Source organism: Panthera onca, chromosome A1, assembly GCF_046562875.1.
Source record: "Panthera onca isolate mPanOnc1 chromosome A1, mPanOnc1 haplotype 2, whole genome shotgun sequence".
Classification (NCBI taxonomy): Eukaryota; Metazoa; Chordata; class Mammalia; order Carnivora; family Felidae; genus Panthera; species Panthera onca.
Window position 1 is genome coordinate 211,965,393 of NC_138339.1, and position 24,426 is coordinate 211,989,818.

General features: G+C 37.1%; 1 protein-coding gene across 2 annotated transcripts in view; it reads right to left on the reverse strand.

The window, feature by feature from the left end:
- The window catches only part of VWA8 (von Willebrand factor A domain containing 8), a 365,498-nt gene that overhangs the window by 145,311 nt on the left and 195,761 nt on the right, over positions 1–24,426 (reverse strand). For both annotated transcript variants that reach the window (XR_009611412.3, XM_060637082.3), the window contains exons 22-25: positions 9,140–9,215; positions 6,628–6,763; positions 3,272–3,391; positions 123–328 (exon numbers count right to left, since the gene is read on the reverse strand). Coding sequence is in view for 1 of the 2 variants with exons in the window: in XM_060637082.3 (XP_060493065.3) it covers positions 123–328; positions 3,272–3,391; positions 6,628–6,763; positions 9,140–9,215 (538 nt within the window). In the remaining variant the exon portion in view is untranslated. The remainder of the gene's footprint in view (positions 1–122; positions 329–3,271; positions 3,392–6,627; positions 6,764–9,139; positions 9,216–24,426) is intronic.

Here is a 24,426-nt window from a genome sequence, read left to right on the forward strand (position 1 = left end):
TCACCTAAATCGGTATTATATTTTAGAAATTAAAAGACTTGGTATAAATTAAGCAGTCTAAAAAAAAAAAAAAGAAGACTGATGGTTTCTTTTAAATCTTTATGCACAGGCACGTGCCATACCTGTAAATGCTTCACTATGTTGACGACTTCTCTGGTAGAATAAGGATAATTAATAGTCCCCTGGTCAGCTAAACTCCTCAGTTCTCCAAAGGCAGCCACGAGCTTCTGAAGGATGGTCTCAGGCACATCTGGTCCATATTGCCTGAGCATTTCAAGCTCTGAATGGGGTTTGGGATTATCAACTGCATGGCAGCTAAAGATATCACCTGTAAGAAAAAAAAAGATTCACATTCAGTATGCAAGTAATCCATTAAAATGCCATAGGAGATACAGAATGGTCGTTTAAAGAGACCTTGGTTGTTCATCAAAGCACTTCTATTTTTAAATATATAAAACTGCACAGAAAGCCCGTCCAATGATAGAACGGTACAGAGAAGAAATGACTAGAACAAAAGAAAAGGAAACTGACAGATGTGTGATTTATTCTTCATAGATTTCTGTTAAAAATTATATAATATTTAAATACAATTTCACTGGGAGATGCTCAAATATAAAAGCCAAAAATAGAGAGGCCTGTGTCTCTGCCAATCCCACTCCTTTCCCCCACAGGCACCCAATATTGACAGTTCAGTATTTGTTCTTCTATAACTGCATTAGTCTTTTTAAAAATACATGGGACGCCTGGGTGGCGCAGTCGGTTAAGCATCAGACTCTTGATCTCACCTCAGGTCATGACCTCACAGTTCATGAGTTCCAGTCCCACATCCTGCTCTGCACTAATGGTGTGGAGACTGCTTGGGATTTTGTCTCCCATTCTCTCTGCCCCTCCCCCTCTTGTGCACACGCATGTGTGCATGTCTTCTCCTTCTCTCTCTCTCTCTCTCAATATAAATAAATTAAAAAATACATACATACAAACACAATTTTGGTGATTTATTCATTTTCTATTAATTGGAAAATACTCTTCATACAGTTCTGGAACTGTATGAAAATATTCTTCATACAGTTCTGGAATTTTTAATTTTAACACATGTTGAACATTTTCAGAAATGACATACATCTATCTCATATGCATGTTTCTTTATATATACCAAGATGGGGGAATTAGTATCACTGCTCTATACACAATTTATATCTTGCGCAGATTGCTAGAACTTACACAAAATATTTCAACCATAATTTAGGCAACTGAAATTATACTAGTACCATATAATCTATGCTCAAGAGAGATGGGTTTCTCATATTAAAAGTTCATGTAATTCTACTGATGCACAAACCAAGAGATTGGGGGCCGAAGGAAGTTAAAGTAAATAGCTTTGCATTATTTAATATGATCATTTTATGTTTTTTAAGTTTATTTATTTATTTATTTTGAGAGAGAGAGAGAGAGAGAGAGAGAGAGCGCGTGTGCACACATACATGTAAGTCAGGGAGGTGCAGAGAGAGAGGGAGAGGGAGAATTCCAAGCAGGCTCCATGCTGTCAGTGCAGAGCTGACACAGGGCTTGATCCCATGAATTATGACATCATGACTTAGGCTGAAATTAAGCCACCCAGGTGCTTAACTGATTAAGCCACCCAGGTTCCCCAATATGTTCATTTTAGAAAGAACTTTCTAGTTCTCAAAAATCATTCAAATCATAATTTATCATTATTACATATTTATAAAAGTAACTGAATAAAACACAAGCCATGATAACTTCAAGCTTGTAGCTCATAGACTAAACCTGTTCAAACACAAACACAAAGTATATTTTTTTGCTGAAGATCAAATGTAACATGAATGTAAAATGATAATTAACCACTCATTCATTCATTCATTCATCAAGTAATTATTATTATTTTTTCATCAAGTAATTATTAAGTATCTTCCATGAGCCAAGTACTACTCTAGCTATTTTATATACATCAGTGATCAAAAGCACAGAAGTTCCTGTCCTCATGAAGTTTATGTTCTGGCAATGAACAGAAAGTATAAATATTAGAAACCATTTGTTTCAGAGAAGAAAAAAGTCATACTATAGGATATCAGAAATGGTAATGATGGTGGAGGTGAGTCAGGTAGTCCTTGTGGAGAAGGTAACATCTGAGCAAATGCAGCTATTGGTGGGGAAAGAGCACTTCAGGCAGAGGGTACAGCTAAAGTGAAGACCCCAAGGCAAGCATACTTCATATGTTCAAGGAAGACACAGGAGAACAGAATGGCTGAAAAAGAATGAGTGACGGGAAGAGCATCATAGAATAGAACTGACACGAAGTCATGGAGATAAGAGGATGTGGGAGACATATTGAATGCTCTTCTGTATAAATTCTACACAGGTACAAACATATTCATATATACATATCCCTCTTGCCTTTTGGTTTTTTAACTAATTCAAATGGTAGACTACTCTTCTGACTTATTATTTCACTTAATATATTTTATTAAAGATTTTTTTTTTTGATCAGCATAGGTAAACTTACCCCATTCTTTTTTAAACTGCTGCATAGCACCCTAGTGTGTGGACAGCACAGAGTTTCTTTATCCAGTCCCATTTGGATGGACATTTGGGTTGTTTCCATTGTTTTGCTACCATAAACAATGCCATATTGCCTATCTTTGTATTTCAATCATTGCATGGGTGAATTCTCTTGAAAAAATTCACTGATACAGAATTGCTAGATCAAAAATCCTACTGAGCCTGCTCCATGTTGAGTATGAAAATTACTGGTATCTAGAATCACCTACTTGCCATAGAGAAGTGAATTCCTTCTTAAAGGCTCTTGTTGATGAAGTCTGTCTCAGGGCCTCTCTGATCTGTGTTAATCAGTCTCCTCAGAGCTGGTCTCAAACTCTTTCGTACTTACGGGGATGTGACAAAAACCAAACACTGAAAATCATTTCTGATTTTGTGTTTTATTCTAAGAGACCCCAAGCAACAAACATAGTATAACTGTTTGAGCAGTTACAGGCTCTGGAATCAGACAGACTTAGATATGAAGCCCAATTCTCATATTCATTGTGTAAGTGACTCCAGAAAAGGTGACTCTCTCTGAATATCTGATTGTTCTCCTTCTCTCAAAAGGAGATAACACATACTCTCACAAGGTGTTTGCGATGATGACACAGCACATGGTGGCATTCAGCGACAGCCACCTCATACTGTTACTAAGACAATATTATTATTGTTATTGCTATTGTTTTTGTTATTGTTATCATTATTATTTTACCTAAAGTGCCGAAGAAATCATTGCCTAAGAAAGGAAATCCAGGTCTGTTGGCCAGAACAATCATTCTAAAATCAGGATGAATCACAATAACGTTTTCTCTTCCATTGACATTAGCAGAATCTGAAAAACATAATTTCTCCTTAGTTTTTATTGATATTTAATAATTCTTAAGAATTTCGTTACAGCATTTAAAATAATATAAGTAGTCAATTAAAAAAAACCCTAAAAATCTGGTTTTGTCAATTTGGTTATAGGGAAAAAAAAAACTTCCTTGAGAAAGTTTGCTTAAGAACAGAACACTGATTACGCATATACTGAATTTTACAGGAACTTATATTTTTATGTAAATTCAATGTAAATCTAAAAAGCAAACTTGCCCAAATATTATCTTACAGTATTTAAACTTGGCTTGAGATACATTATTCCTTAAAAAAAAAAAAAGAGGTAAGAATCTATAACGAAGGATAATCCAAAGGATACCCAAAAGATAATCCAAACATCCTTCTATTTTCATCAAATCAGTAGCTGCATCACTTTGCTAACAGCCTGCCATCATGCAGCTAGGAAGTGATTCCTGGTTTAGACTATGTGCCCTGAAACTTAACACAGAATAAAGGTCTTGAACACCTAGTCAGCTCATTCGTGCAATGTTGATTTATTTCTAATTAAAGGATTCTACCTTAGTTCTTAAAATACATAGTTTCTTTTTTTTAAATTTTTTTTTTTAACGTTTATTTATTTTTGAGACAGAGAGAGACAGAGCATGAATGGGGGAGGGTCAGAGAGAGAGGGAGACACAGAATCTGAAACAGGCTCCAGGCTCTCAGCAGTCAGCACAGAGCCCGACGCGGGGCTTGAACTCACAGACCGTGAGATCATGACCTGAGCTGAAGTCGGACGCTTAACCCACTGAGCCACCCAGGCGCCCCTAAAATACATAGTTTCAAGTTGACTGAAGCTTTCTTTGTCTTAAGGAAACTGAATATGATATTCTCCTGGCTAATGTACATTTCAGATAGAACTGCTAGTCTGGACAATAATTTCAGATGGTAAAAACTTTATTGTGATTATTTTAAGAAGAAACACTTGTCATCTGGGTTTATTTAAATTCCAGCTTTTAAAATGAATAGTTATGTAGCACCTGCAGTTTTATTTGAGATCAGCCTGTACGAACCTACACTTCTACTTTTTAATATAATCTTTCAAATATGCCATATATTCGTGTACTAAATACAATCAACAATCTTAATGTTTGATCTCCATTAATTTAGCAGTGGTAAATAAACCAGTATGTGTCACAGGCAAAATTTAATTAGTTAGTTAATTAAAATGAAAATGACAATAAAAAATAAAAACTTAAAAAGGAAAGAAAATGGAAAACATAGCCTGAGAAGTGATGCTTTATGAAACCATGTAGGGAAGAGCTTCAGGGGCTCTTGTGTTTAAAATGTTGTCTACAATTAAATTTGAGTTTAAAAATTAGGACGACTCTTTTTCTTCTAGACTATTCTCCAAAAATGTATTGGATAATGTAAAGGGTTACCAAGAGATAATTACTCTTTAACTACAATTTTGTTTCAGCAATTCTTTCTTGTTATCCATTTACTGTTTTCAAAATGCATCTATGAAAGTCAGGCAGAATTTTTTTTTTTTTTAATGTTTGTTTATTTCTGATACCGAGAGAGACAGAGCATGAGTTGGGGAGGGGCAGAGAGAGAGGGAGACACAGAATCTGAAGTAGGCTCCAGGCTCCCAGCTGTCAGCACAGACCCCGACGCGGGGCTCAAACTCACAAACCGTGAGATCATGACCTGAGCTGAAGTCGGTCGCTCAACAGACTGAACCACCCAGGCACCCCAAAAGTCAGGCAGAATTCTAATCCTGAAAGTCTGAATGATCTAGGAGTTCGTATTCAAGCTGTCTAACTCAAATGCTCATTTCTCCCACAAATTCACTGTGAAGTTGAAATATTAGAATATCTTTATTAGTGCTGAGTTTCCTAGGCTCAGAAATAGCCATCTTGAAATACTAACATCTAAGAAAAACCCCTCTGGTGATGCACCTGCACATTTTTAATGGGTTTTCTTTACATCCTCACTTTGCATACTGAAGGTTTTAGTTATTAGTCTCAATTTGTTTGATTACCCTGCTATCAGCTATATATATTTTCAGTGACTAGTTATAGATGTTCAAGTCTTCTCATCACACAAAAAAATTAAATTAGAAACTAGAAAAGGGACACCTGGGTGGCTCAGTCGGTTAAGCGTCTGACTCCGGCTTAGGTCATGATCTCACAGTGTGAGTTCAAGCCCTGCATCGGGCTCTGTGCTGACAGCTCAGAGCCTGGAGCCTGCTTCAGATTCTGTGTCTCCCTCTCTCTCTCTGCCCCTCCCTCACTTATGCTCGGTCTCTCTCTCTAAAATAAATAAGATGTAAAAAAAAAATTAAAAAATTTAGAAACTAGAAAATATTCTGACATTACATTAGACAGTTTTTCTTTGTAGGTTAAACAGACTGATCAGATTCATCGATCTACATTTTTGCTAACAAGAAAAAATTCAATCAATCAATCAATCAATCAATAAAAGGAAGAAGGTAGTCCAAAACAGAGGATAACTTCTTCCCGTGGTAGGAGTGTGTGTGTGTGTGTGTGTGTGTGTGTGTGTGTGTACACATATTCACATGTATGTATGACAAATATATATATATAATAAAATGCGTGGCAATTTTTCTAATTATAATGAGTAATAGTGACATTAATTTTAACATTATAAGCAATAGAACATGCTAGAGCTTTTTAAAAAATTCAGATAATGATGAAGGAAATTAAATTACATACAAATCATGGACAAATGAGTATAATAAAGATGATATGTTAGGGGTGCCTGGGTGGCTCAGTCACATAAGTGCCCGACTTCAGCTCAGGTCATGATCTCATGGTTCGTGGATTTGAGCCCCATGTCAGGCTCTGTGCTGACAGCTCAGAGCCTGGATCCTGCTTCAGATTGTGTCTCCCTCTCTCTCTGCCCCTCCCCTGCTCACGCTGTATCTCTCAAAAATGAATAAATGTTAAAAAACATTAAAAAAATTATATCTTAGTATTCTCAGAGTAGAAAAATATAAAGCTGATTTGACCTAAAACTACTATGAAAATTTTCACAGATGCTCTCTGACTATAAAAATGTGAGACAAAGATTGATTCAGATGTATTGAGTTTTATAAATGACTGTCAATGCAGACAACTTTAGTTATATGGAACTTATGTTTGTTACTTGTAGAAAAATGGCCAGCTAAGTGTGTGATTTGATACCAAAGATGTGAAATTTGCATATATTGAAAGCTTTTTTTATACTCACTTGCAACAATGCGTCTTCCATCTGCTAGAATCATTTCTCCATTTTCTACTAGAGTTTTTAAAATACAGGTGACATTTGTTGGGGCTTTGTCTGCCTCATCTACCACCAGAACATGACCCAACTTTACTGCTTTAACCTTTGAAGACAGAACATTTATCATAAACAAAAAAATAAAAGCAAATGTCTTTAAAATTTTTTCACTCATTGCTTTGGCTTTATACTAGTAGCTAGTTTTACTTAAGTTATGGATACACTATCACAAAAAAAAAAATGTGTAGCAGAGCTGGAAACAAAATTTATAGATCACCTCTAAAAGCTTCACATAGTTACCAAATTGTTAACTCTGCAGTAATCAATTTATTCCCCTTTGGCAAGATAATTATTCCTATGTTGGTAATGTCCACATTTTACACCCCAGAGTAGGGGAGATTTAAAACAAGCGAAACAAATACAGAAACTAGAGTTCCATGGAGGTTAAGAAGACTGAGACATCACAATCAAGAGTGGATATCCGAACACTGCATTTGTGATGGCTCTAAAGGAGTGGGGGATTTCAATAGATCAGAATGGATGGTCAAGAGGTGGGTATTCAATATAAAGGGAATCACTGGTCAAACTCAAGAAATCCTGAGGCACATTGAGGGAAGAGGGAATATGAGTAGTCTATCTTGGCTGAAGCAGAGGTTAAATGTAAGAAAGAAAAAAGAAAACAGGGTCTGAAAGAGTAGATCAGGTCTCTGTTAATTTGTCACCAGAGTGACAAATATGTACTTTATCTCATTAAGTAATCAATTCGTAAAGATTTATGAGTTTAGACATGATAGGAATGGAGGCTGGAACTACACTTTAGGATGTTTAATCCTGCAGCGATATGCAGAGTAGACTAAAAGGGGATTACCATAATAATCTGGTAAAAAAGTAGTTTGAGGGACCTGGTTTTAAGGGAAGAGGCATGGAAAAGTGGAAATAAAAAGTATTAAATTGATCTGAAGAGTTTTCTTCTTTTAAGTTTTTAAAATTTATTTTGAGAGAGAGAGTGCACATGGGGGCACAAGTGGCAGAGGGGGAGAGAGAGAGAGGGAGAGAGAGAATCCCAAGCAGGCTCACAGAGCCTGATGTGGGGCTCGATCTAATGAATTGTGAGATCATGACCTGCAGCGAGATCAAGAGTTGGATGCTTAACCCATTGAGCCAACCAGGCACCTTGGTATGAAGTTTTTTGGACATATAATCTATAGTCTTGGCAACTGATTACATGGGAAGTAAGGAAAGGAAAAATAAGAAAGAATCCTAGGTCTTAGGTGTCTGAATAAGTGGTGATGTTATGAAGAGAAAGGTAAAAATAAAAGCTAGGAAAAACTCTTAAAAACATCTTAAGAGGGGGGCACCTGGGTGGTTCAGTTGGTTACACATCTAGCTCCTGATTTCAGTTCAGGTCATGATCTCATGGGTCATGAGTCTGAGCCCCGCACTGGGCTCCAGGCTGACAGTGCAGAGCCTGCTTGGGATTCTCAATCTCTCTCTCTCTCTCTCAATCTCTCTCTCAATCTCTCTCTCTCTCTCTCTCCCTGCCCCTCCCCTGCTTTCTCCCTCTCTCTCTCAAAATAAATAAGTAAACTTAAAAAAAAAAAACATTTTAAGAGAGTAGATGGGGGAAATACTCAATGAATTTAAATACAAACCCAAAGCTTATTTTTTTAATGAACCATATAATAAATTTTCCTCATTACATAGTTTTGACAAATAATTTTACAGATTGAGAAACAGATGATTGCCTCTACCACAAATGAATATTCATATTCTAAAAAAACTGATAAGGGTTCTTCTTTTTAATTTTAGGGCAAAAATGAACTGAATTAAAAAAGAGGGAGAAAACATATAGCTTTCAAACACTAATCCAACTCCAGCCTTCACATCTCTGTTCAGGGAAAGTCAGACCCAACCTGGGAGAATTCAGGAGTGAGATTCTAAAGACTTCAATCACTTCAAAAAGCTCTGGACCAGAGAGGTTCTTATGTTGGCATATTTGTGCCATTACCACAAAGGAGTTATCTACACAGACGGACAGGCCTGGCAGGCCAGGATTATTTTGGGTCTTATGTAAGAAGTTGAGGGATGGGTCTTTCCAGCTACCCAAAACACTGGGCTATATTTTATTCATTAAAATCATTAAAAAAAATTCTAGAAACATTATCTAATTTTAAACACTACACATTTGAAAACAGCAAAGTTTTTTTTCCTTAATTCTGGAATGATAAAGAAACCATTAGAGGATTTCTATCATTCCCTAAATCACCTGGAAGAGAAAAGAACAGAATAAGGAAACATTTTATTTTCCAATAATTTGTATTTAAATATCTACTCCCCAAATGACATATGAATGAGTGTTTTCCAGTTAAGACTGAAATTCATTGAAATCTATGGGATATTTACAAATCCCTCTCAAAGGCTGAAATACAACTATCATTCAGAAAAATAGAGTTGAGAATATTCATATAGTTGGATTACTAACCAAAGGTGAGTCTTCGTATACAATCAGTCCATCTTTAACAGAAGGCTGAAGAGTAAGGGTTTGTACTGTGGTGTCCCTGAAGTTAAACCGAAACATTTTATGGTTAGTAAGAAAATAAACAGACATGAATAAAAATATAGCACAGGAGGACTTCTTTTTAAATTTTTATTCACCACCCACTTTTCTCAAAATGAATAATAACAAATGAAATTCCATTTAGCAACAGTATTTTGTGGATGTAAATATGAATTATAGGGTTTGGAAATCAATCCAGGTTTACAGATTATCCAGGTTCTTTACTTCTCCTTTCCTTTCTAGTAATTTCCTTTGTGACCATTTCACTCCTCAAAATCACCTCCTGAGGGTGAGGAGGAGAAATTAAAAACATATATATTTGCATTAGAGAAATAATATTTATATTATTTGAGAGGAATTTTGATGGTGACTTTGGTGATGACTGGCATCCTGACATGACCAATTAAGGCAAGTGTATGAATTCCACATTCTGGCCTAATCTGCCCTCAGCATGTGCAAAAAGCCAGACTGTCTTACCTCCCTCCAGCAACCATAGGCTTTTGAACATTTCTGCTAGGATTAAGACAATCCATTCCATTTTCTTAAATCTATTTGCTAGAGTGTGCCAGACCTTCCTTTAGATCAGAATATTCAAATTATTAATAGTGAGCTCTCTTGATGTTATATACGTTCTCACATGATGAGATAGGAAATTCATATCATCTATGAATTACTTTTACCAAAAATGTGTTTATAAGCTTCAGGTGATAGGCAGGTCCAGACACATTTAAGGGGATCAATTCTATATCTTCATCTTCTACATATATGCTCTCTTTAAAATAAAAAATTCTATGGCCATCTTGATCATATCATGTAGAGAATTAAATTACTTTTAAAATGTGAGTAGCACTTTTCTTTATAAGAATTGAAGGTTGCCTTTTCAAATTTATCACTTACCAAGTAATATGTGGAGTTATACCTGTGTTCTTTTGAGTACCTACTATGTGTGAGGCCATACTTGGAATGTGAACTTCAGACCTTAGTGTTATAATATGCTTCTGAAACTTCTCCCCAAATGCTAACATTTATCACCATCTATTAAAATTATAAAATGTGTATTTATTTAAAAAACTGATAAATACTATATGACAATGACAAACCAAGCAAACTTAAGATATCTTTCAAGTAAGTTTTTGCTTTAGCAAAACAAATTTAATCAAAATAAGTGAATTGCTTTGACAGGCAGCAGTGGGGTAGTAGAAAGAAGACATTGGAGTCAGACCAATCAGGATTCAAATTCTAGTTCTTATCACTTATTAGCCACCTGATCTTGGGTAAGTAATACAATCCACCCAGGAGGATCGATGACAGAATACTTGGAAAGTACCTAGCACAGCATATGGCAGATATAAAGAGTGTAACTACACATCAGCCTCACCAGTTTGTTATCATTATTTCTGCTGTTAGGACTGAAAGTTCTTGCCTGTCTAACTTCTACCTGATCTTCAGGTCTTGAGTGTAGATGGTGTTTCTTGGAAATCCCCACCATGACCCTTTCTAAAAAGACCAGGTTAGGTGACCCTATTGCATGTTCCCTTTGAGCCCTGGATCTCCTCTATTTCAACCCTTAACACACTATATTCTAATTACTTATCTTAATATCTTTCTACATAGACTGTAAGATTTAAGAAGGTAGACCATATCTATCTGTCCCTCATCCAGTTCCCTGCATCTAATGGATATCTGGCACATAGAATGCATTTAATACATATTCTCTGAATAAATGAATGCATGAATAAAATGACAAAAATGCTAAAAGTTAAAAGTCAACACTGTGGCTTATAACACAACATATAGTATGTGGATTTCCAAATTTATTGGACCAGGGACCCCCTTTTTTTTTTTAAACAGAGAATCTGGAACTATAGAATCCACTTCAGTAAATGTTGGGTTAGATTAAGGCTGACTCTACTAGATATAAGAAATCTTTTTTATTAATTTATAAGTGTTTATTAGAAAGTACAGTCATATTGAGAAGTACACTTGCAGTTGACTAGTCAAGGGAGTATGGAAGACCTTGTTTACATCCATCATGGACTCCAACTGAGTTGAATTTAGACTTATTGTAGTGAGTAACTCCTCCATCAGTGTCCTCACCTACCAGGGCTTGAACAGGTACGTTGGCAATACAATTACTGACATTTATAATTTCTAGACTACCTAACTTATCTGCACCTAGCTTGAAAGGCTTTTCCCTCTAATTTGACTAAACGGCAAGTGGCTTCTTGAGCTAATTCCCTGGAGTCTGGTCTATTGCTCTTCCTGACCTCTATTCCAAGCTCCCACCCCAATGATTCTGGCTCTCATGGGTCTGATACCTGCCTTATTATCTACTGCTTCCTATAGCCCAAGCACTAACACTTTACAAAGAATCAGATACTACTTTTAATGTTGGCTAAAATTCAAATTCAGATGTGTTTGAAATAAAGCCTTGAGGATGTTAAGAAAAGTGAAAACAAAACATACGGTGACAATTTATTGGTGCTTATCCACTTTTAGTATGAACACAATGTTTCTTATGCAGTGTAATGATATCTAGTCATATGTCCATTTTCTCTATTCCTGGGTCTTACAAGTTTCCTATAGGACATACTTCATGCTATCTTCTCCTAAAAAATTAATTTTTAGAGTTTTAAGCAAACAAGAACACAGTTTAACTAATTTCCCTTAAATTCGTTGTTAATATTCTAGCAATACAGAAGGGGGGTTGGGTGAGGAAGAGAAAGAGTGTGTTCACACAGATTTTTATAGCTATATAATGAATTTCTCACTTCATTTGTCACATATTTAATGGGCAACAACATGACACCTTCAAGCACCAAAATGGAAAAAGGAACTCTTGTATCATTGTCAGTGGGAAGGAAATTCAAGCTGAATTCCAATTTTAAAAAGGCAAATGAAATTGTTCTATAACACTTGAATTCTGATAAGATACAACTTGCCAAATTAGATTTATCAAAAGACTTTTGTGCTAGAATTAAAAACCAAAGGTTTGAGGGAACATGCACAAATCAGATGATTTCTAAAAAGGATTACAAATGAGAATAAACACAAATGGAAATCATGGCTTTCAGTGGAGTAGTCTGTGAGAAAGAGGAATTTATAGAAAAAAGGTGGTTTTGTTCTGTTCTTTTTATTGATCTTTCATCATATACATCAAAGGAAAAGCAGAGGTTAGTATAATGTGTAAAATGATATGCTATTAAAAAATGGATTGGCTTATATGTCAGTTAAGTTTCACTGGTGATGTAAGGGTGGCAAATAACCTACTATCCTTGCATAGTACTTAATACAATAAGAGAAAGCTGGTTTTTCAAGGTATCTTACAATATCATAAATTTCAACTTAGTGAAGTGATAAGCATTATTGTCACAAGCAGCATATGAATTGACTCTTAAAGCCAATATAATGATTATTTTTCTGAAAAGTTGATTAAAATCATTGCTCTGTGTTTAGGAGCATCTTGGATCAAAAGATATTAGTTCTCCACACAAATAGGCAATAACCCTAAGAGAGTATTTTATTTGCTACAATTTCAATTCTATTACAATTTGTTCCTCTCAAGAACATCTCTGAAATATAAGCTTATAAAAGTTTAAATAGAACTAGTAATTTCAACAATAGAGAAGAGAAGGGAATTTAAAACACATCTAAATCACATTTTCTTAGCCTACGGTTTAATTTAAAAAATGGTTTTCAGTACATAACTATTATCTGTAATGCTTGAATTAATTAGAATGTTTAGCTAATCGCTGACATAAATGTTCTCACTTCTCACTATCTTGCAAACTAAAGTTTTCTATCAATTAAAGCCTGTGTAGATAAAGGAGCTACTCAAAGGAATATGGTGCTAAACTCTATTCTTTTTTTAACTCTGTGATTAAAACAATTTTTTTTAATGTTTATTTATTTTTGAGAGAGAGACAGAGCATGAGCAGGGTAGGGGTGCAGAGAGAGAGGGAGACACAGAATCTGACGTAGGCTCCAGGCTGTGAGCTGTCAGCACAGTGCCCAACGCGGGGCTCAAACCCACTATCTGTGAGATCATGACCTGAGCCTAAGTCAGATGCTTAATTGACTGAGTCACCTTAGAGTCCCCTTAATCCTGTAATTTTAAAGTTTTTTTTAAATAGAGTTATTAATGTCTTGATAGTAATTTAAAATCATTCTACATGCAATAAAAATAATTAAGTTGTATAAAGACTAGGTTTTTGTCAAAATAAGGAAAGAAAATTGGCCTCTGGAGAGCAAGCACAATCTGTTCTTGAAATGTTGCTTGTAAAGGTACATTAAGCTAATATCTGCTAATTTACTGAAGAGCAAATGATCTCAAAATAGTGATGTTTATTTTAAAAATGATATTTTAGTAAGCTGTGTTTAAATTGGCTATGGTTAGCTTTCTTTTAGAAACGCAACAGTAGTTAAACATAAGAGTGAAAGAAGAAAGACGGCATATAAGAGTTTCAAATAGCTAACAAAAATTATCTCTAACTTTATGGTTCATTAAATAAAATTGGCTGTAGGAATAGACTAGTCATTAATAGAAGTCAAACGTGGGAAAGGAAAGCTGGACCATGGCACATAGGAGACACTTAACAAATATTTGCCAAATATTTCTAAATGAGGGAAGGTCCTGAAAATAGAAGTAAATAGTAATTTCTGCCAATAAGAGATAAGCATAACATTACCCATTGAGAAGTAACGCTGCTGAATAATATTGCCAAGTGGAAAAGAGTTCATGGCATCATCAAGAATATCATTTCCAAAGGCTTATTTTAACTATCAATGAAATGAAGGTAAGGGGCACTGATAATTTTCAAAAATAAAACAGAGTGCTACTTAGACATAGCTGAGGCAAACAAACGTTAAGTTGTAAACAATGTGTACAAGCGGTCTGGGCTCTCTCTTGAATAGCTACACACCCTTTCTTACTCTTGCCTGTAAAAGGCAAATGTACTTCTGCCATGTTGGAAGAGCAACTTCTCAAGGACGTCAAACAGAAAGGGCCACTAATATAAGCAGTGTTACCATACAATACAAAAAAAGGAAGACACAAATTAACGGTGATTATTGCAGTGTTTGTTAAAAACCACCACTGGCCTAACTCTGAGTCCAGATTTAGACGTTGGCCAATCACTTCACCTCTTGAAGTTCAAGATTACTCGTGTCTAAAGAGGGAATTAAAAGAGAATAAATGAGGGAGCAGAGTAGAGTAAAAAGCAAGGAAGATAAAGTGGAGACAGAAAGAATATTATTGTTATATGTGCTTTGAATGCTTTGAGGGAAAAGTCTTTTTAATAAGATAAGCAAAATATTATTTCTGCCAAAGTGACTGAAAAGACTCCAGCTCTTAAAATAGCTGTTTTGGAGGACAAATAGTTTATTTAGCAGTCAATCACTCATCACTAATGTGTCCAGATGCAAAAAATCCTAACAAACCATAAAAGAAAGGAAGACATTAGGGGGATAATATTTATGGAAGGAAGTCTACTGTGATGCAACACTGTTCTCTTCAGGGGTAGCTTCTTACTGGGAACAACAGGTAGAAAATAGCCACAGCAAAGTAGTCATCTGATGGAAGCTAAACATTTCAAAATATGCTTAGTTTTCAAAATCTACTTCCCTCCCCACATCTCCTAGCACTGTATTAACACTTATTTAAAAAGAAACTCCTCTAATATTCAAAGCCATGCTGATAATCAAATCTCTTACCAAAATCTGAAAGATGTGAGTTGTCTAATCTTTAAAAATACATCTACTAAAATGATATATTTAAAAACTGGATCTTTTGTCTTTCCTCTGAAAGCTAGGTTTCTGGCTTGGTAAATTTTAGGAACTCAAGATGACCTAATTTCTTTGTGGGAACTTCATTTCCTCTTTTCCAGCCCCCAAAAGAAAAACAGTATGCAGGTCCTTTATTACCCTTTGCTCCTAACATTAAACAATGCATTTTCTAATCAGTTCTAAAAAAGGAATAGAAGAACAAAAATGCAGATTAAATGCAAAACTAATGAGTGGGCAAAGATGTACACACAGATGAAACCAGAGCGCGAGGCAAGGGAACACTGTGTCCACTGAGTAAAGCTTTATCAGAAAATACAGTAATGAGTAGTTTATAGTTTTTAAAAGTCTCATTAATTGGGTCACAACAGAAAAGCATGAGAGAGTCAAAAATTAATGTGAGTATCTTTTCATATCAGGATATTATCTACTCTTTTATTCAATAAATTTGTATTCAGCATTTATTCATGGGCATTGCTTTGGATGCTGAAGTATCTGTGAACAAAATAGGTAGACATTCCTTCCCCTGATGAGCTTAAACTCATAATATACTTAAGCGAACCTAACTCATCATACTAATAATGTACCATCTTTGGTACAGTATGAACTAGATCTTGCATGAGATTAAATATCGAAAGATATTTTACCAGAGGCAATTCAAAGAGAGAGAGAGAGAGAGAGAGAGAGAGAGAGCACGCGCAGGAGGGGCAGAGGGAGAGAAGGAGAATCTTAAGCAGGCTCCACACTCAGTGTGAAACCCGACGTGGGGCTGGATCTCAGGACCCTGAGATCATGACCTGAGCTGAAATCAAGAATCGGACACCTCACCAACTGACCCACCCAGGCACCCCTGAAATACCTATTTTTGATCACTAAGACAAATGAGAAATAGCCTGCTGCTAAGGAAATCCATCAGAGGACTTAAGTCCACCAGCTCTCCGTGAGACCGGCTTAGCACGTCTCTCATGGTTAACAACCCTAAATACATTTTCCGTATAACACTTATTGCCTAAAACTCACTATGTAAGTTGCATTTTACATATATCATAATATTATTTGGTATATTATAATCATGAATTATTTTTATCCTCATTTCTGACTGTTCATCAACTTGAAAAAACTCACAATGCTCAGTGTTAAAGTTATCACACTTCAACTACTCAAGTCAAATAGAAAATAGTATGTAAATAAGCATTATATTTGGAGAACTCTTCAAGGAGATCCATGTTTAAATTTTCTGTAATGTACCTATTTTATTAAGTTTTTATGATAGATTTTCTTAAAGGAAGACACTACTGAATCATAAGAAAAATGAGATATATAACATTCAGAAGCAAAAGTTAGAGTTCATTCATTTCAGTCACAGCCATTTTCCAGCATTATTTGAATGGCAGAGAAGGAACAAACACCTCCAAGGACTTAGAGGTCAGGGGACTGAAGCAGAGCTCTAAGCACTTCTTCTTCTTCTTCTTCTTCTTCTTCTTCTTCTTCTTCTTCTTCTTCTTTTTGCGATCTTATGTTTTATCTTAAAATTTGCTGGGGATTTTGAAAGCTATTCCATAACATACCTAGGTGTTTCAATACCAAAATGTTTCAGTCACCAGTAGGAAGACAGCAACAAGGAGCTGAGCCAACACCCGCAGGAAACAGGGTTGAGCCTAAGACAGTGGACACTGCAGAGAAAGTTCTGCCCCTGGCCACTTTGGCTCTTCTGGTATCTATCATATTTCTTGAATCCAAATTCAAATAAATGAATGATAACTTGTTTCTCACTTCTATCCTTCCACTTGAACTAACTGCTCGAAAGGACTTTATACTTAAGAAACTTTTTAGTTGTTCCTATGACTGTCCTTCACTGTGAGGACAAGGCATACCATCTATACACAAGGGGGTATCACCTATATATCTAGTGCCTGTCACCACACCTCATACCTTCTAGGCATGCAATCAATGTTCACTCAAAGAATGAATGAGGCAAGAGTGTGTTAAACAAATATTACATATTTCCAATGTATAAGGCAGACTTTTAGGTATGATGATTATAAAAGATCAGAGATTCTGTTCTCAGGAAGCACACATGACAGAAAGATAGATGTAAAACAAATATAATCCATGTCAGAGGGTGATAAGGGCAATAATAGAAATTAAATCAAAGTTCAGTGAGAACACAGAGGAGAAGGCAATTAATTCTGAGTAAAGAGAACAGAGTGTTGATGATTCAATATGATTTTAACTGATAGGTATGGGTAGAAAATGCTTCCAGACAGAGAAACAGACAAACATGTAGAAGGTCAAGATACAAGAGAAATTTGAGGGAACAAGAGTATGTCTAGAATATAGTTGCACAGAAGGCAGTCGAGCTGGCCAGGTGAGGTGAGCCAGAGTGCACAGTTTTCTTAAATATCATGCTCAAGAGGCTGATTTTCATTTCATGGAAATGAAGAACCAATCACCTGTTCATTTCCGAGAGAGGACTCTCTAAGCAGATGTCTCAAAGATGGGTGGGAAGGAAGAGATATTGCATTTATTCATTTGTTTAACAAATGTTTATCAAACACCCACCATGTTCCAGACGTTGTGCTGGAAGGAGGCAGTTCAAAGACCCATCCTTGCCCTCAGGGAGAGCTCACTGATCAGCCAGGGAGACAGAAGTGGGAACACGTAATTGTGATAAAGAATGACATGTACAATAGTGGAGACTGTTCTAGGTCAGTAGCTCTAAATATACTATCAATCAAAGTTTTTTCTGAGAAGATACACTGTAAAATATATGAAAACAGTAACAAAAACTGAGCCAACTATGGAAAACAATATCTAAAAAATGCTCTTGGACTTTATTTGTTGATAATACAAACAACTTTCATTCTTATTAAAAATTAAAGGACGTTTTTGGGGGCACCTGGGTGGCTCAGTCAGTTGAGCGTCTGACTTTGGCTTAGGTCATGATCTCACAGTTCGTGAGTTCGAACCCCACGTCGGGCTCTGTGCTGACAGCTCAGAGCCTGGAGCCTGCTTCGGATTCTGTGTCTCCCTCTCTCTCTGCCCCTTCCCCACTCATGCTCTGTCTCTGTCTCTCAAAAATGAATAAACGTTAAAAAATAAAATAAAATAAAGGACATTTTTGGGAGAACAACGTGGTTGATATACTTTATTATTATTTGTGTGATTAAAAGGTCTAGTCCTAAGTTCAATTTATTTCAATGCCTGCTTTAATGGTTATTATAGCTGAAAAAGAGCTCACAAAGACATACAGATCCAAATAGAAATGCAGCATTCACTGCACCCCTATAGCACGACATACACTTTTCACTCATTTATCAAACATACAAAGGATTTTAGTACTATTAGCCTTGGGAATTTCCATCCTTCCTGAAGTCTATCAGTGGTTTGGCAAACAAATCAGTGCCACATTTTATATTTTGAACCAATGGGTTCAAACATCATTGAAAATCTTCATTTATAAGGCTTTTAATCATTTGAGGAAATTGTATTTCAAACTGTTTTAGCGCATAGAAGAGACCTTTTAGGACCGTATGATCTATTTCTACATTTCAGCACTCCGACACCGAACGTGGGTTTTCCAGACCCGACAATCTCTAAGTTTCTGCATACACCAGCTGGCTGTCTACAAGGTAATTCAATTCTGACACTAACTACACGGTGGAGCTAGCACAGATCCCAGTGGGTAAGGGCTCTGTTTCACAAGACTGTCCCCACTTCACTCACCAATTCCAAGTCTCAGGCCTCCCCTACTTTTGACAGACCAGCTCTGAGTCAGGGGTTTCCACGATCCCCTCCTCGGGATCCATAATCTGCTAGAACAGCTCACAGAACGCAGGAAGGCACTTTACGTACTACTCCTGATTTATTACAAAGGCTACAACTTAGGAACAGCCAAAAGGAAGAGATACAGAAGGCAAGTAATGGGGCGTGAGGGGCTGTGCATTGAGAGGACCAATGTCCTCTCTGGTCACAGCACCCTCCCAGTACTTCAGCGTATTCGCTAACCCAGAAGCCCTGCAAACCCCACTGTTCGGGATTTTTACAGAGGTTCCATTAAGTGGACACAATTGATTAAATCATGGGCCACTGGCGATTAACTTAATCTTCAGTACCCCTCCTTTCCTCTCCCCAGAGCTAGGGAGCAGGGCTGAAAGTTCCAACCCTCCAATCACATGGTTTCCTGAGGAAATGGGGGGGGGGCAGTCTGAAGCTATCCAGGGCCCCAAGAGTTACCTTATTTGCATAAAAAAAAGAGTCTTCTCACTCCAGAGATTACAAGGGTTTTAGAACTGGGAAAGAAGATCAGTGTCATAACAGAAAGATAACCCTTATTTCTCAGGAAATTACAGGGGTTTTAGAAGCTCTTGTGGCAGAAGTGAGAATGAAGATGAAATATATTTTTCTTATTATATCACAATATCACAGGGTGATATGTATTATTTTCAGCAACAAAAAAGCCTAGCAACTGAAACACTTATAAACATCTGATTTTAAAATGCTCTCTCCAGAGATTTTTTAAAGTAATTATTTTCTACTTTACTGTTAGAGCATGACCTTTACCTTGAAGGACCAAATTAAATGTTTTTTTTTTTTTTTCATTTTTAAAATATTTGTTTATGGGGCATCTCTCTGACAGTCGTTTAACACACATCAACAAGCTGACCTCTTGACTTTGTAAGAGACGAATGTGTAGGTTTGGCAGATCTTTGAAATACTTTACAATAAAATTTTAAGTGAGACTGTAGTATAAAAGATTTTCATTGTTAGTTCCTATCTCATAACAAGATATTGAAATAATTCTGGCTTTAGTTTACTTTTTTTTAAATTTAAGTTTATTTTTGAGAGAGAAACAGAGAGAGCGAGTGGGGAAGGGACACAGAGCGAGGGAGAAAGAGAATCTCAAGCAGGCTCTGCACAGTCAGCACCGAGTCTGACATGGGGCTTGAACTCACAAACCTCAAGATCATGATCTGAGCTGAAACCAAGAGTGGATGCTTAACTGACTGAGCCACCAGAGTGCCCCATGGCTTTATTTTAAAAGTCTTGGTTTTAAATATGGTATCAAGCTGGTGTCATCCTGTAGGACTTTGTGTAAGTCCACTTTCAACTTCTCTGCAGCAATGTTTTGTTTTGAATCATTATGAAGAGAATATTATTCATGTGTGGTGTCCTCTGTAACCTTACTCCAGAGTCTTTTCTCTTTTCAATCAAATCAGATGCACCATCTGATGGTTTTACTTACATAATTTTCTGTCGGTTTCATTTCATTTATGCTTATATTGTTAATACTATTTTCAAACTGGAGTTCTTTTTCAAGAATCTTTAAAACCACTGTCCATTATGCGAGGGCTAGCTTAGTTAAAAGTAGGTTAAGTAAGACTTTCCCAGGCAGAGTTGATGAGAAAGGCACTCCAGGCTATAAGAGCTGCACATGATACTCAGGAATCATAAGCAATTCATTTGGCTTAAGCATAAGTATGTGGGAGAAAAAGGCTGGAAGTAAGACCAGTGAAGCAGATGAGGCTCAAACTAAGGAGTACAGACTGGATGCTGTTGGCAATGGGAGTCATTAGAGGGTTCTGAGCAGGACAATAAGTTATCAACTTCATTGGCTGGAACAATGGGAAACATAAGAAAGATAGACTGGAGGCTGAGTTCTTAGCCAGGAGACTACCACAATAATCTAAGCAAGAGAAGAGGAATGGAATTATGGCCCAGAGAAGGAGGGAAGGAGATACTATATCTATTAGAAGGATGGAATTGAAAGGACTTGTTTACAACTCTGGAGTGCAGGAAAATAAACGAATGTAATAGTCCGGGCATGGCCTGTGGCTGTGGGAAAGGAAAAGAGGAAGATATTTAGGAGACCTTAAAAAATGAAGACATGATTTCATAATGAATGACTGTCAAGGTGAAGAGTAGGGAAAGACAAAAGGTACCGGGCTTACAGGCCAGGTGACTGGATACAGGGCTCTGTAAGCACGGAGAGGAAACATCTATTCTTTCCTTCACCAATTCCATAATTGACACCTGCCATGAACCAGGTCTAGAAAGGGGGCTGGAGAACATTGAAAAAGAAGAGTTGGTAAGAAGAGATGGATATTTTGGATTTGAAATGCCCCAGAGATACTTACGTGGATATTTGTAAAAGAAAAATGCAGATCTAAAGCTAAGAATAGAAGAAGGGGCAGAAGATGTGGCTCTCACCTATATATGGATAGAAGATGATACAGACTTATAGATAGGAGGTTTAATTTTAACTGGCTCCTTACCACATACCAGGCACTGTCCTAGTTACATGTGACATATATCATTTAATCCTTATAATAACTCTCTGATAAACTTTGGGCTCAAAGAAGTTACCCAAACTCATGCTTTCCTTCAAAAATGTGAGGCTTCCATTTTATTTTAGCCCAGTTGTATAACAAATGGTTTCTGATTTTTGACACAAGGCATTCCTAAAAACTGTATCTGAAAACATACTCATAGCCTGGACTGTAGCATTATTGCCATTTAACCAGTTATGAGCAGAAACCGGTAAAAAGTGCTACTAGTTCCAGTGATGCAGCAGCAGAACTGAAGTCCTCGGTAGAAAATGATATTCAATTATATGCAGCTGCCCCTGAAGGTTGGTTAAAAATAAAACAAAACCCTCACATTCAGAATGCGTGTGTGTATATAATACAGAAGACACCTTTGTTCGTACGGAGTGCAAAGCTTGTAGTCCTGTCCCTTGCTTTATTCAGTTTCACTTGGCTATAGGCTCAGCCCTGCTCAGTTCCTGACTTCCTATTCTAATCAGGGGATAAGACACATGACTCACTGGTATTGTCCATAGAGGTTATAAATCTCATATTTGGGGATTTATAACAAGTTGCATATACTTCTGCCTCTGTTCTCTCCATTTTCTGATTATCACACCAATACTCCCCTTGGTATCTGTATCCCTGGTATCCTATTTCCTCTAATCCTATCACCCTGGGTCAGACCCTAGCTAGGCCTGGGACCTCAGGCTGTTGGCTGGAGTGTTATTCCAACCTATCACTAGCCCATGTTCTCACAGCTCACGGTCATCTGCAATCTTTTATGGATTCATCTTACACTGGGTCAATTCATCCACTGAATCTCTAGAACAGACAAAGCTACTGAAATGCTGGAATGTCTTATTGCAAATTCCACCACAATTATGAAGATGGTCATTGCTGCCAAGCTTACCCATTCACTCCTTATCACATCAGCCTTTAAAACATTTTCACATAATTTCCTTCACAGCATTGATACTTCCCTGTTTATTGTGTTATTTACTGCATGTTTCCTCATTACCACTAGAAAGCTTCATGACAGAAATGACCTCAGCTGTCTTGTTCAATGCTGTATTTCTCAAGGCCTAGAACAGTGCTATGGACTGTGCTGTCCCTCAGAAAAGGTTCCTTACAGTATATGCCATTGGCACCCTGCACAGATCTCCTTTACCACCAAATACACCTGGCCCCCGGCTACTGCAGCATGACTTCTGACAACTCATAGCTGCACCCTTCTCCAAAGAACTGCCCTCCACCACTGGGGAGCTACTCTGCCCAGAAATGCCTGGGAGTTAGAGGGTCCCCCTTAACCTCCCCTAGGGGACAGCCCGTAACCAATGACTTACTGATATGGGGGCAAAAAAGGCTGGCCCATCTTGCTTCCAAATGGGATAGCTGAGCAGTACCATTCATGCTCCAGAGCTCTCTGGCTGAGGCCAGATGGCCTAAAACCTCTCTTTTCCACAGCTGTATCCTACCTAACTCCTTGGCCTCCCTGCAAGTTTTACCTCAAAGCTCTCCCTCTAAAATTACTTACACAAACATTTCCATCTCTGGCTCTGGTTCTAGAATACCTAGCCTAGATATTTGTTGACGGCCTGAAGGCATGAATGATGTAAAAATGCAAACAACAATTCTTAGATTTTTCTAGTGATGTTCTTCGTTCATCCTGTATGAAATATTATAGTTACATCTCAGTTAATAGAAATTACTTAATGGAGCTGTGAAGTGAGCAATCCCAGTGAGACACAAATCGGCTTACTTAATCTAAACATGTCATGCCAGCCCCGTCTGCTCATGTTGTCACTGTTGGCAGCATCTGGAGTGTCTGGCCACAGCAATACCTGCCTTCCTTATGAGGAGCCGCGCTTTATGAAGCATTTTAGATTTTAGTAAGTAAAAAGACTGGTGAGAAGTATAAGGCACCAGCTCAAGATACTTCTTCACTCTCCCTGCTTCTCAGGGTGCTGTGAGAAACCAGCCACTGATGCTAGCTGGAGAGGCCCAAAGAGAGAAGAGCAGATTAAGTGGTTAGGATGTGATGGTAAGCATGTTCAGAGAATCTGATATTGAAACAACTGTAAGTTTGAGTTGATTTTTATTACAGCTAAGGACTGAAACTTTTTTTGATCTCTCTCCCATCAGAGTATCACTAATTCTATAATGGAAGTCAGTGTGAGATAATAATTCTCTTAACAAAAATGTCTTTTACAAGTTAAAAGAAAAACACCCACAAAGGGTTGGAAGGTTATAGACTAAACTGACATTAGTGATTGACTTGAAGAAGGGGAGATAGGATTGGGGTGGTGGCTGAAGGGGACTTTAGCTCTAATCACAGTGTTTTATTTCTGTAAAAGGAAGAGTAGAATCAAATTTGAGAAAAATATTAACAGTTGTTAAATCTCAGGGGTAAGATTGGGTAGGTGTTACATAGTTCTATTTACATTTTTTGGATTTTTAAAGTTTTTCTCAATCTAAAAAAAGTACATAACACTTGAAAGGAATGTAGCTCTTCTCTAATGGCAAGGGATGGAACAGAACTAAGAAAAAATGCACAAGGCACTGGTGGTTCTCAAGCTTATTTAGCTTGGGACTTAGGAAGTAGAAATGAAATCTCCTCCTTCTTTCCAGTCTTCTCTTCCAAAATAGCCTAGAGCATGCTGGTCGCTGATTCTCCTAGTTTCAGGGGTGTGTGTGCAGCTTGGACTCAGCCACCTCTCTAACCCTCAATCTGCGGCGGGAGCACGAGAGGTCAGAAGCAGTGTCGGCCCAGGAGGGACATCACGTAAAAGGCCACGAGAATTAATTTGGTTAATGTTTTTATGAATTACCTGGGTGATGGTTGATGATACACCCCAGGGGAGGTGTGATGAGGAGGCAAAGTCAGTTTAGTAATCTGGAAAAGTGGTCAAGAAAACAGAAAAAGAAATTTCATTAAGAGATTACTATTGAAAAAATGGAAAAATATGGAAAACTGGCCGAAGGAAAGAACTTGGGGTCAAGTTGAGCAAGGATTAGAAATAGGATGGTAGAAGTAAAAAAATCAAGCTAGTATATACATGGATTAGAAAGTAAGAAAGTAAGACTAGAAAGTAAGACTTATATGACAGTTTTCCACATGGCTGG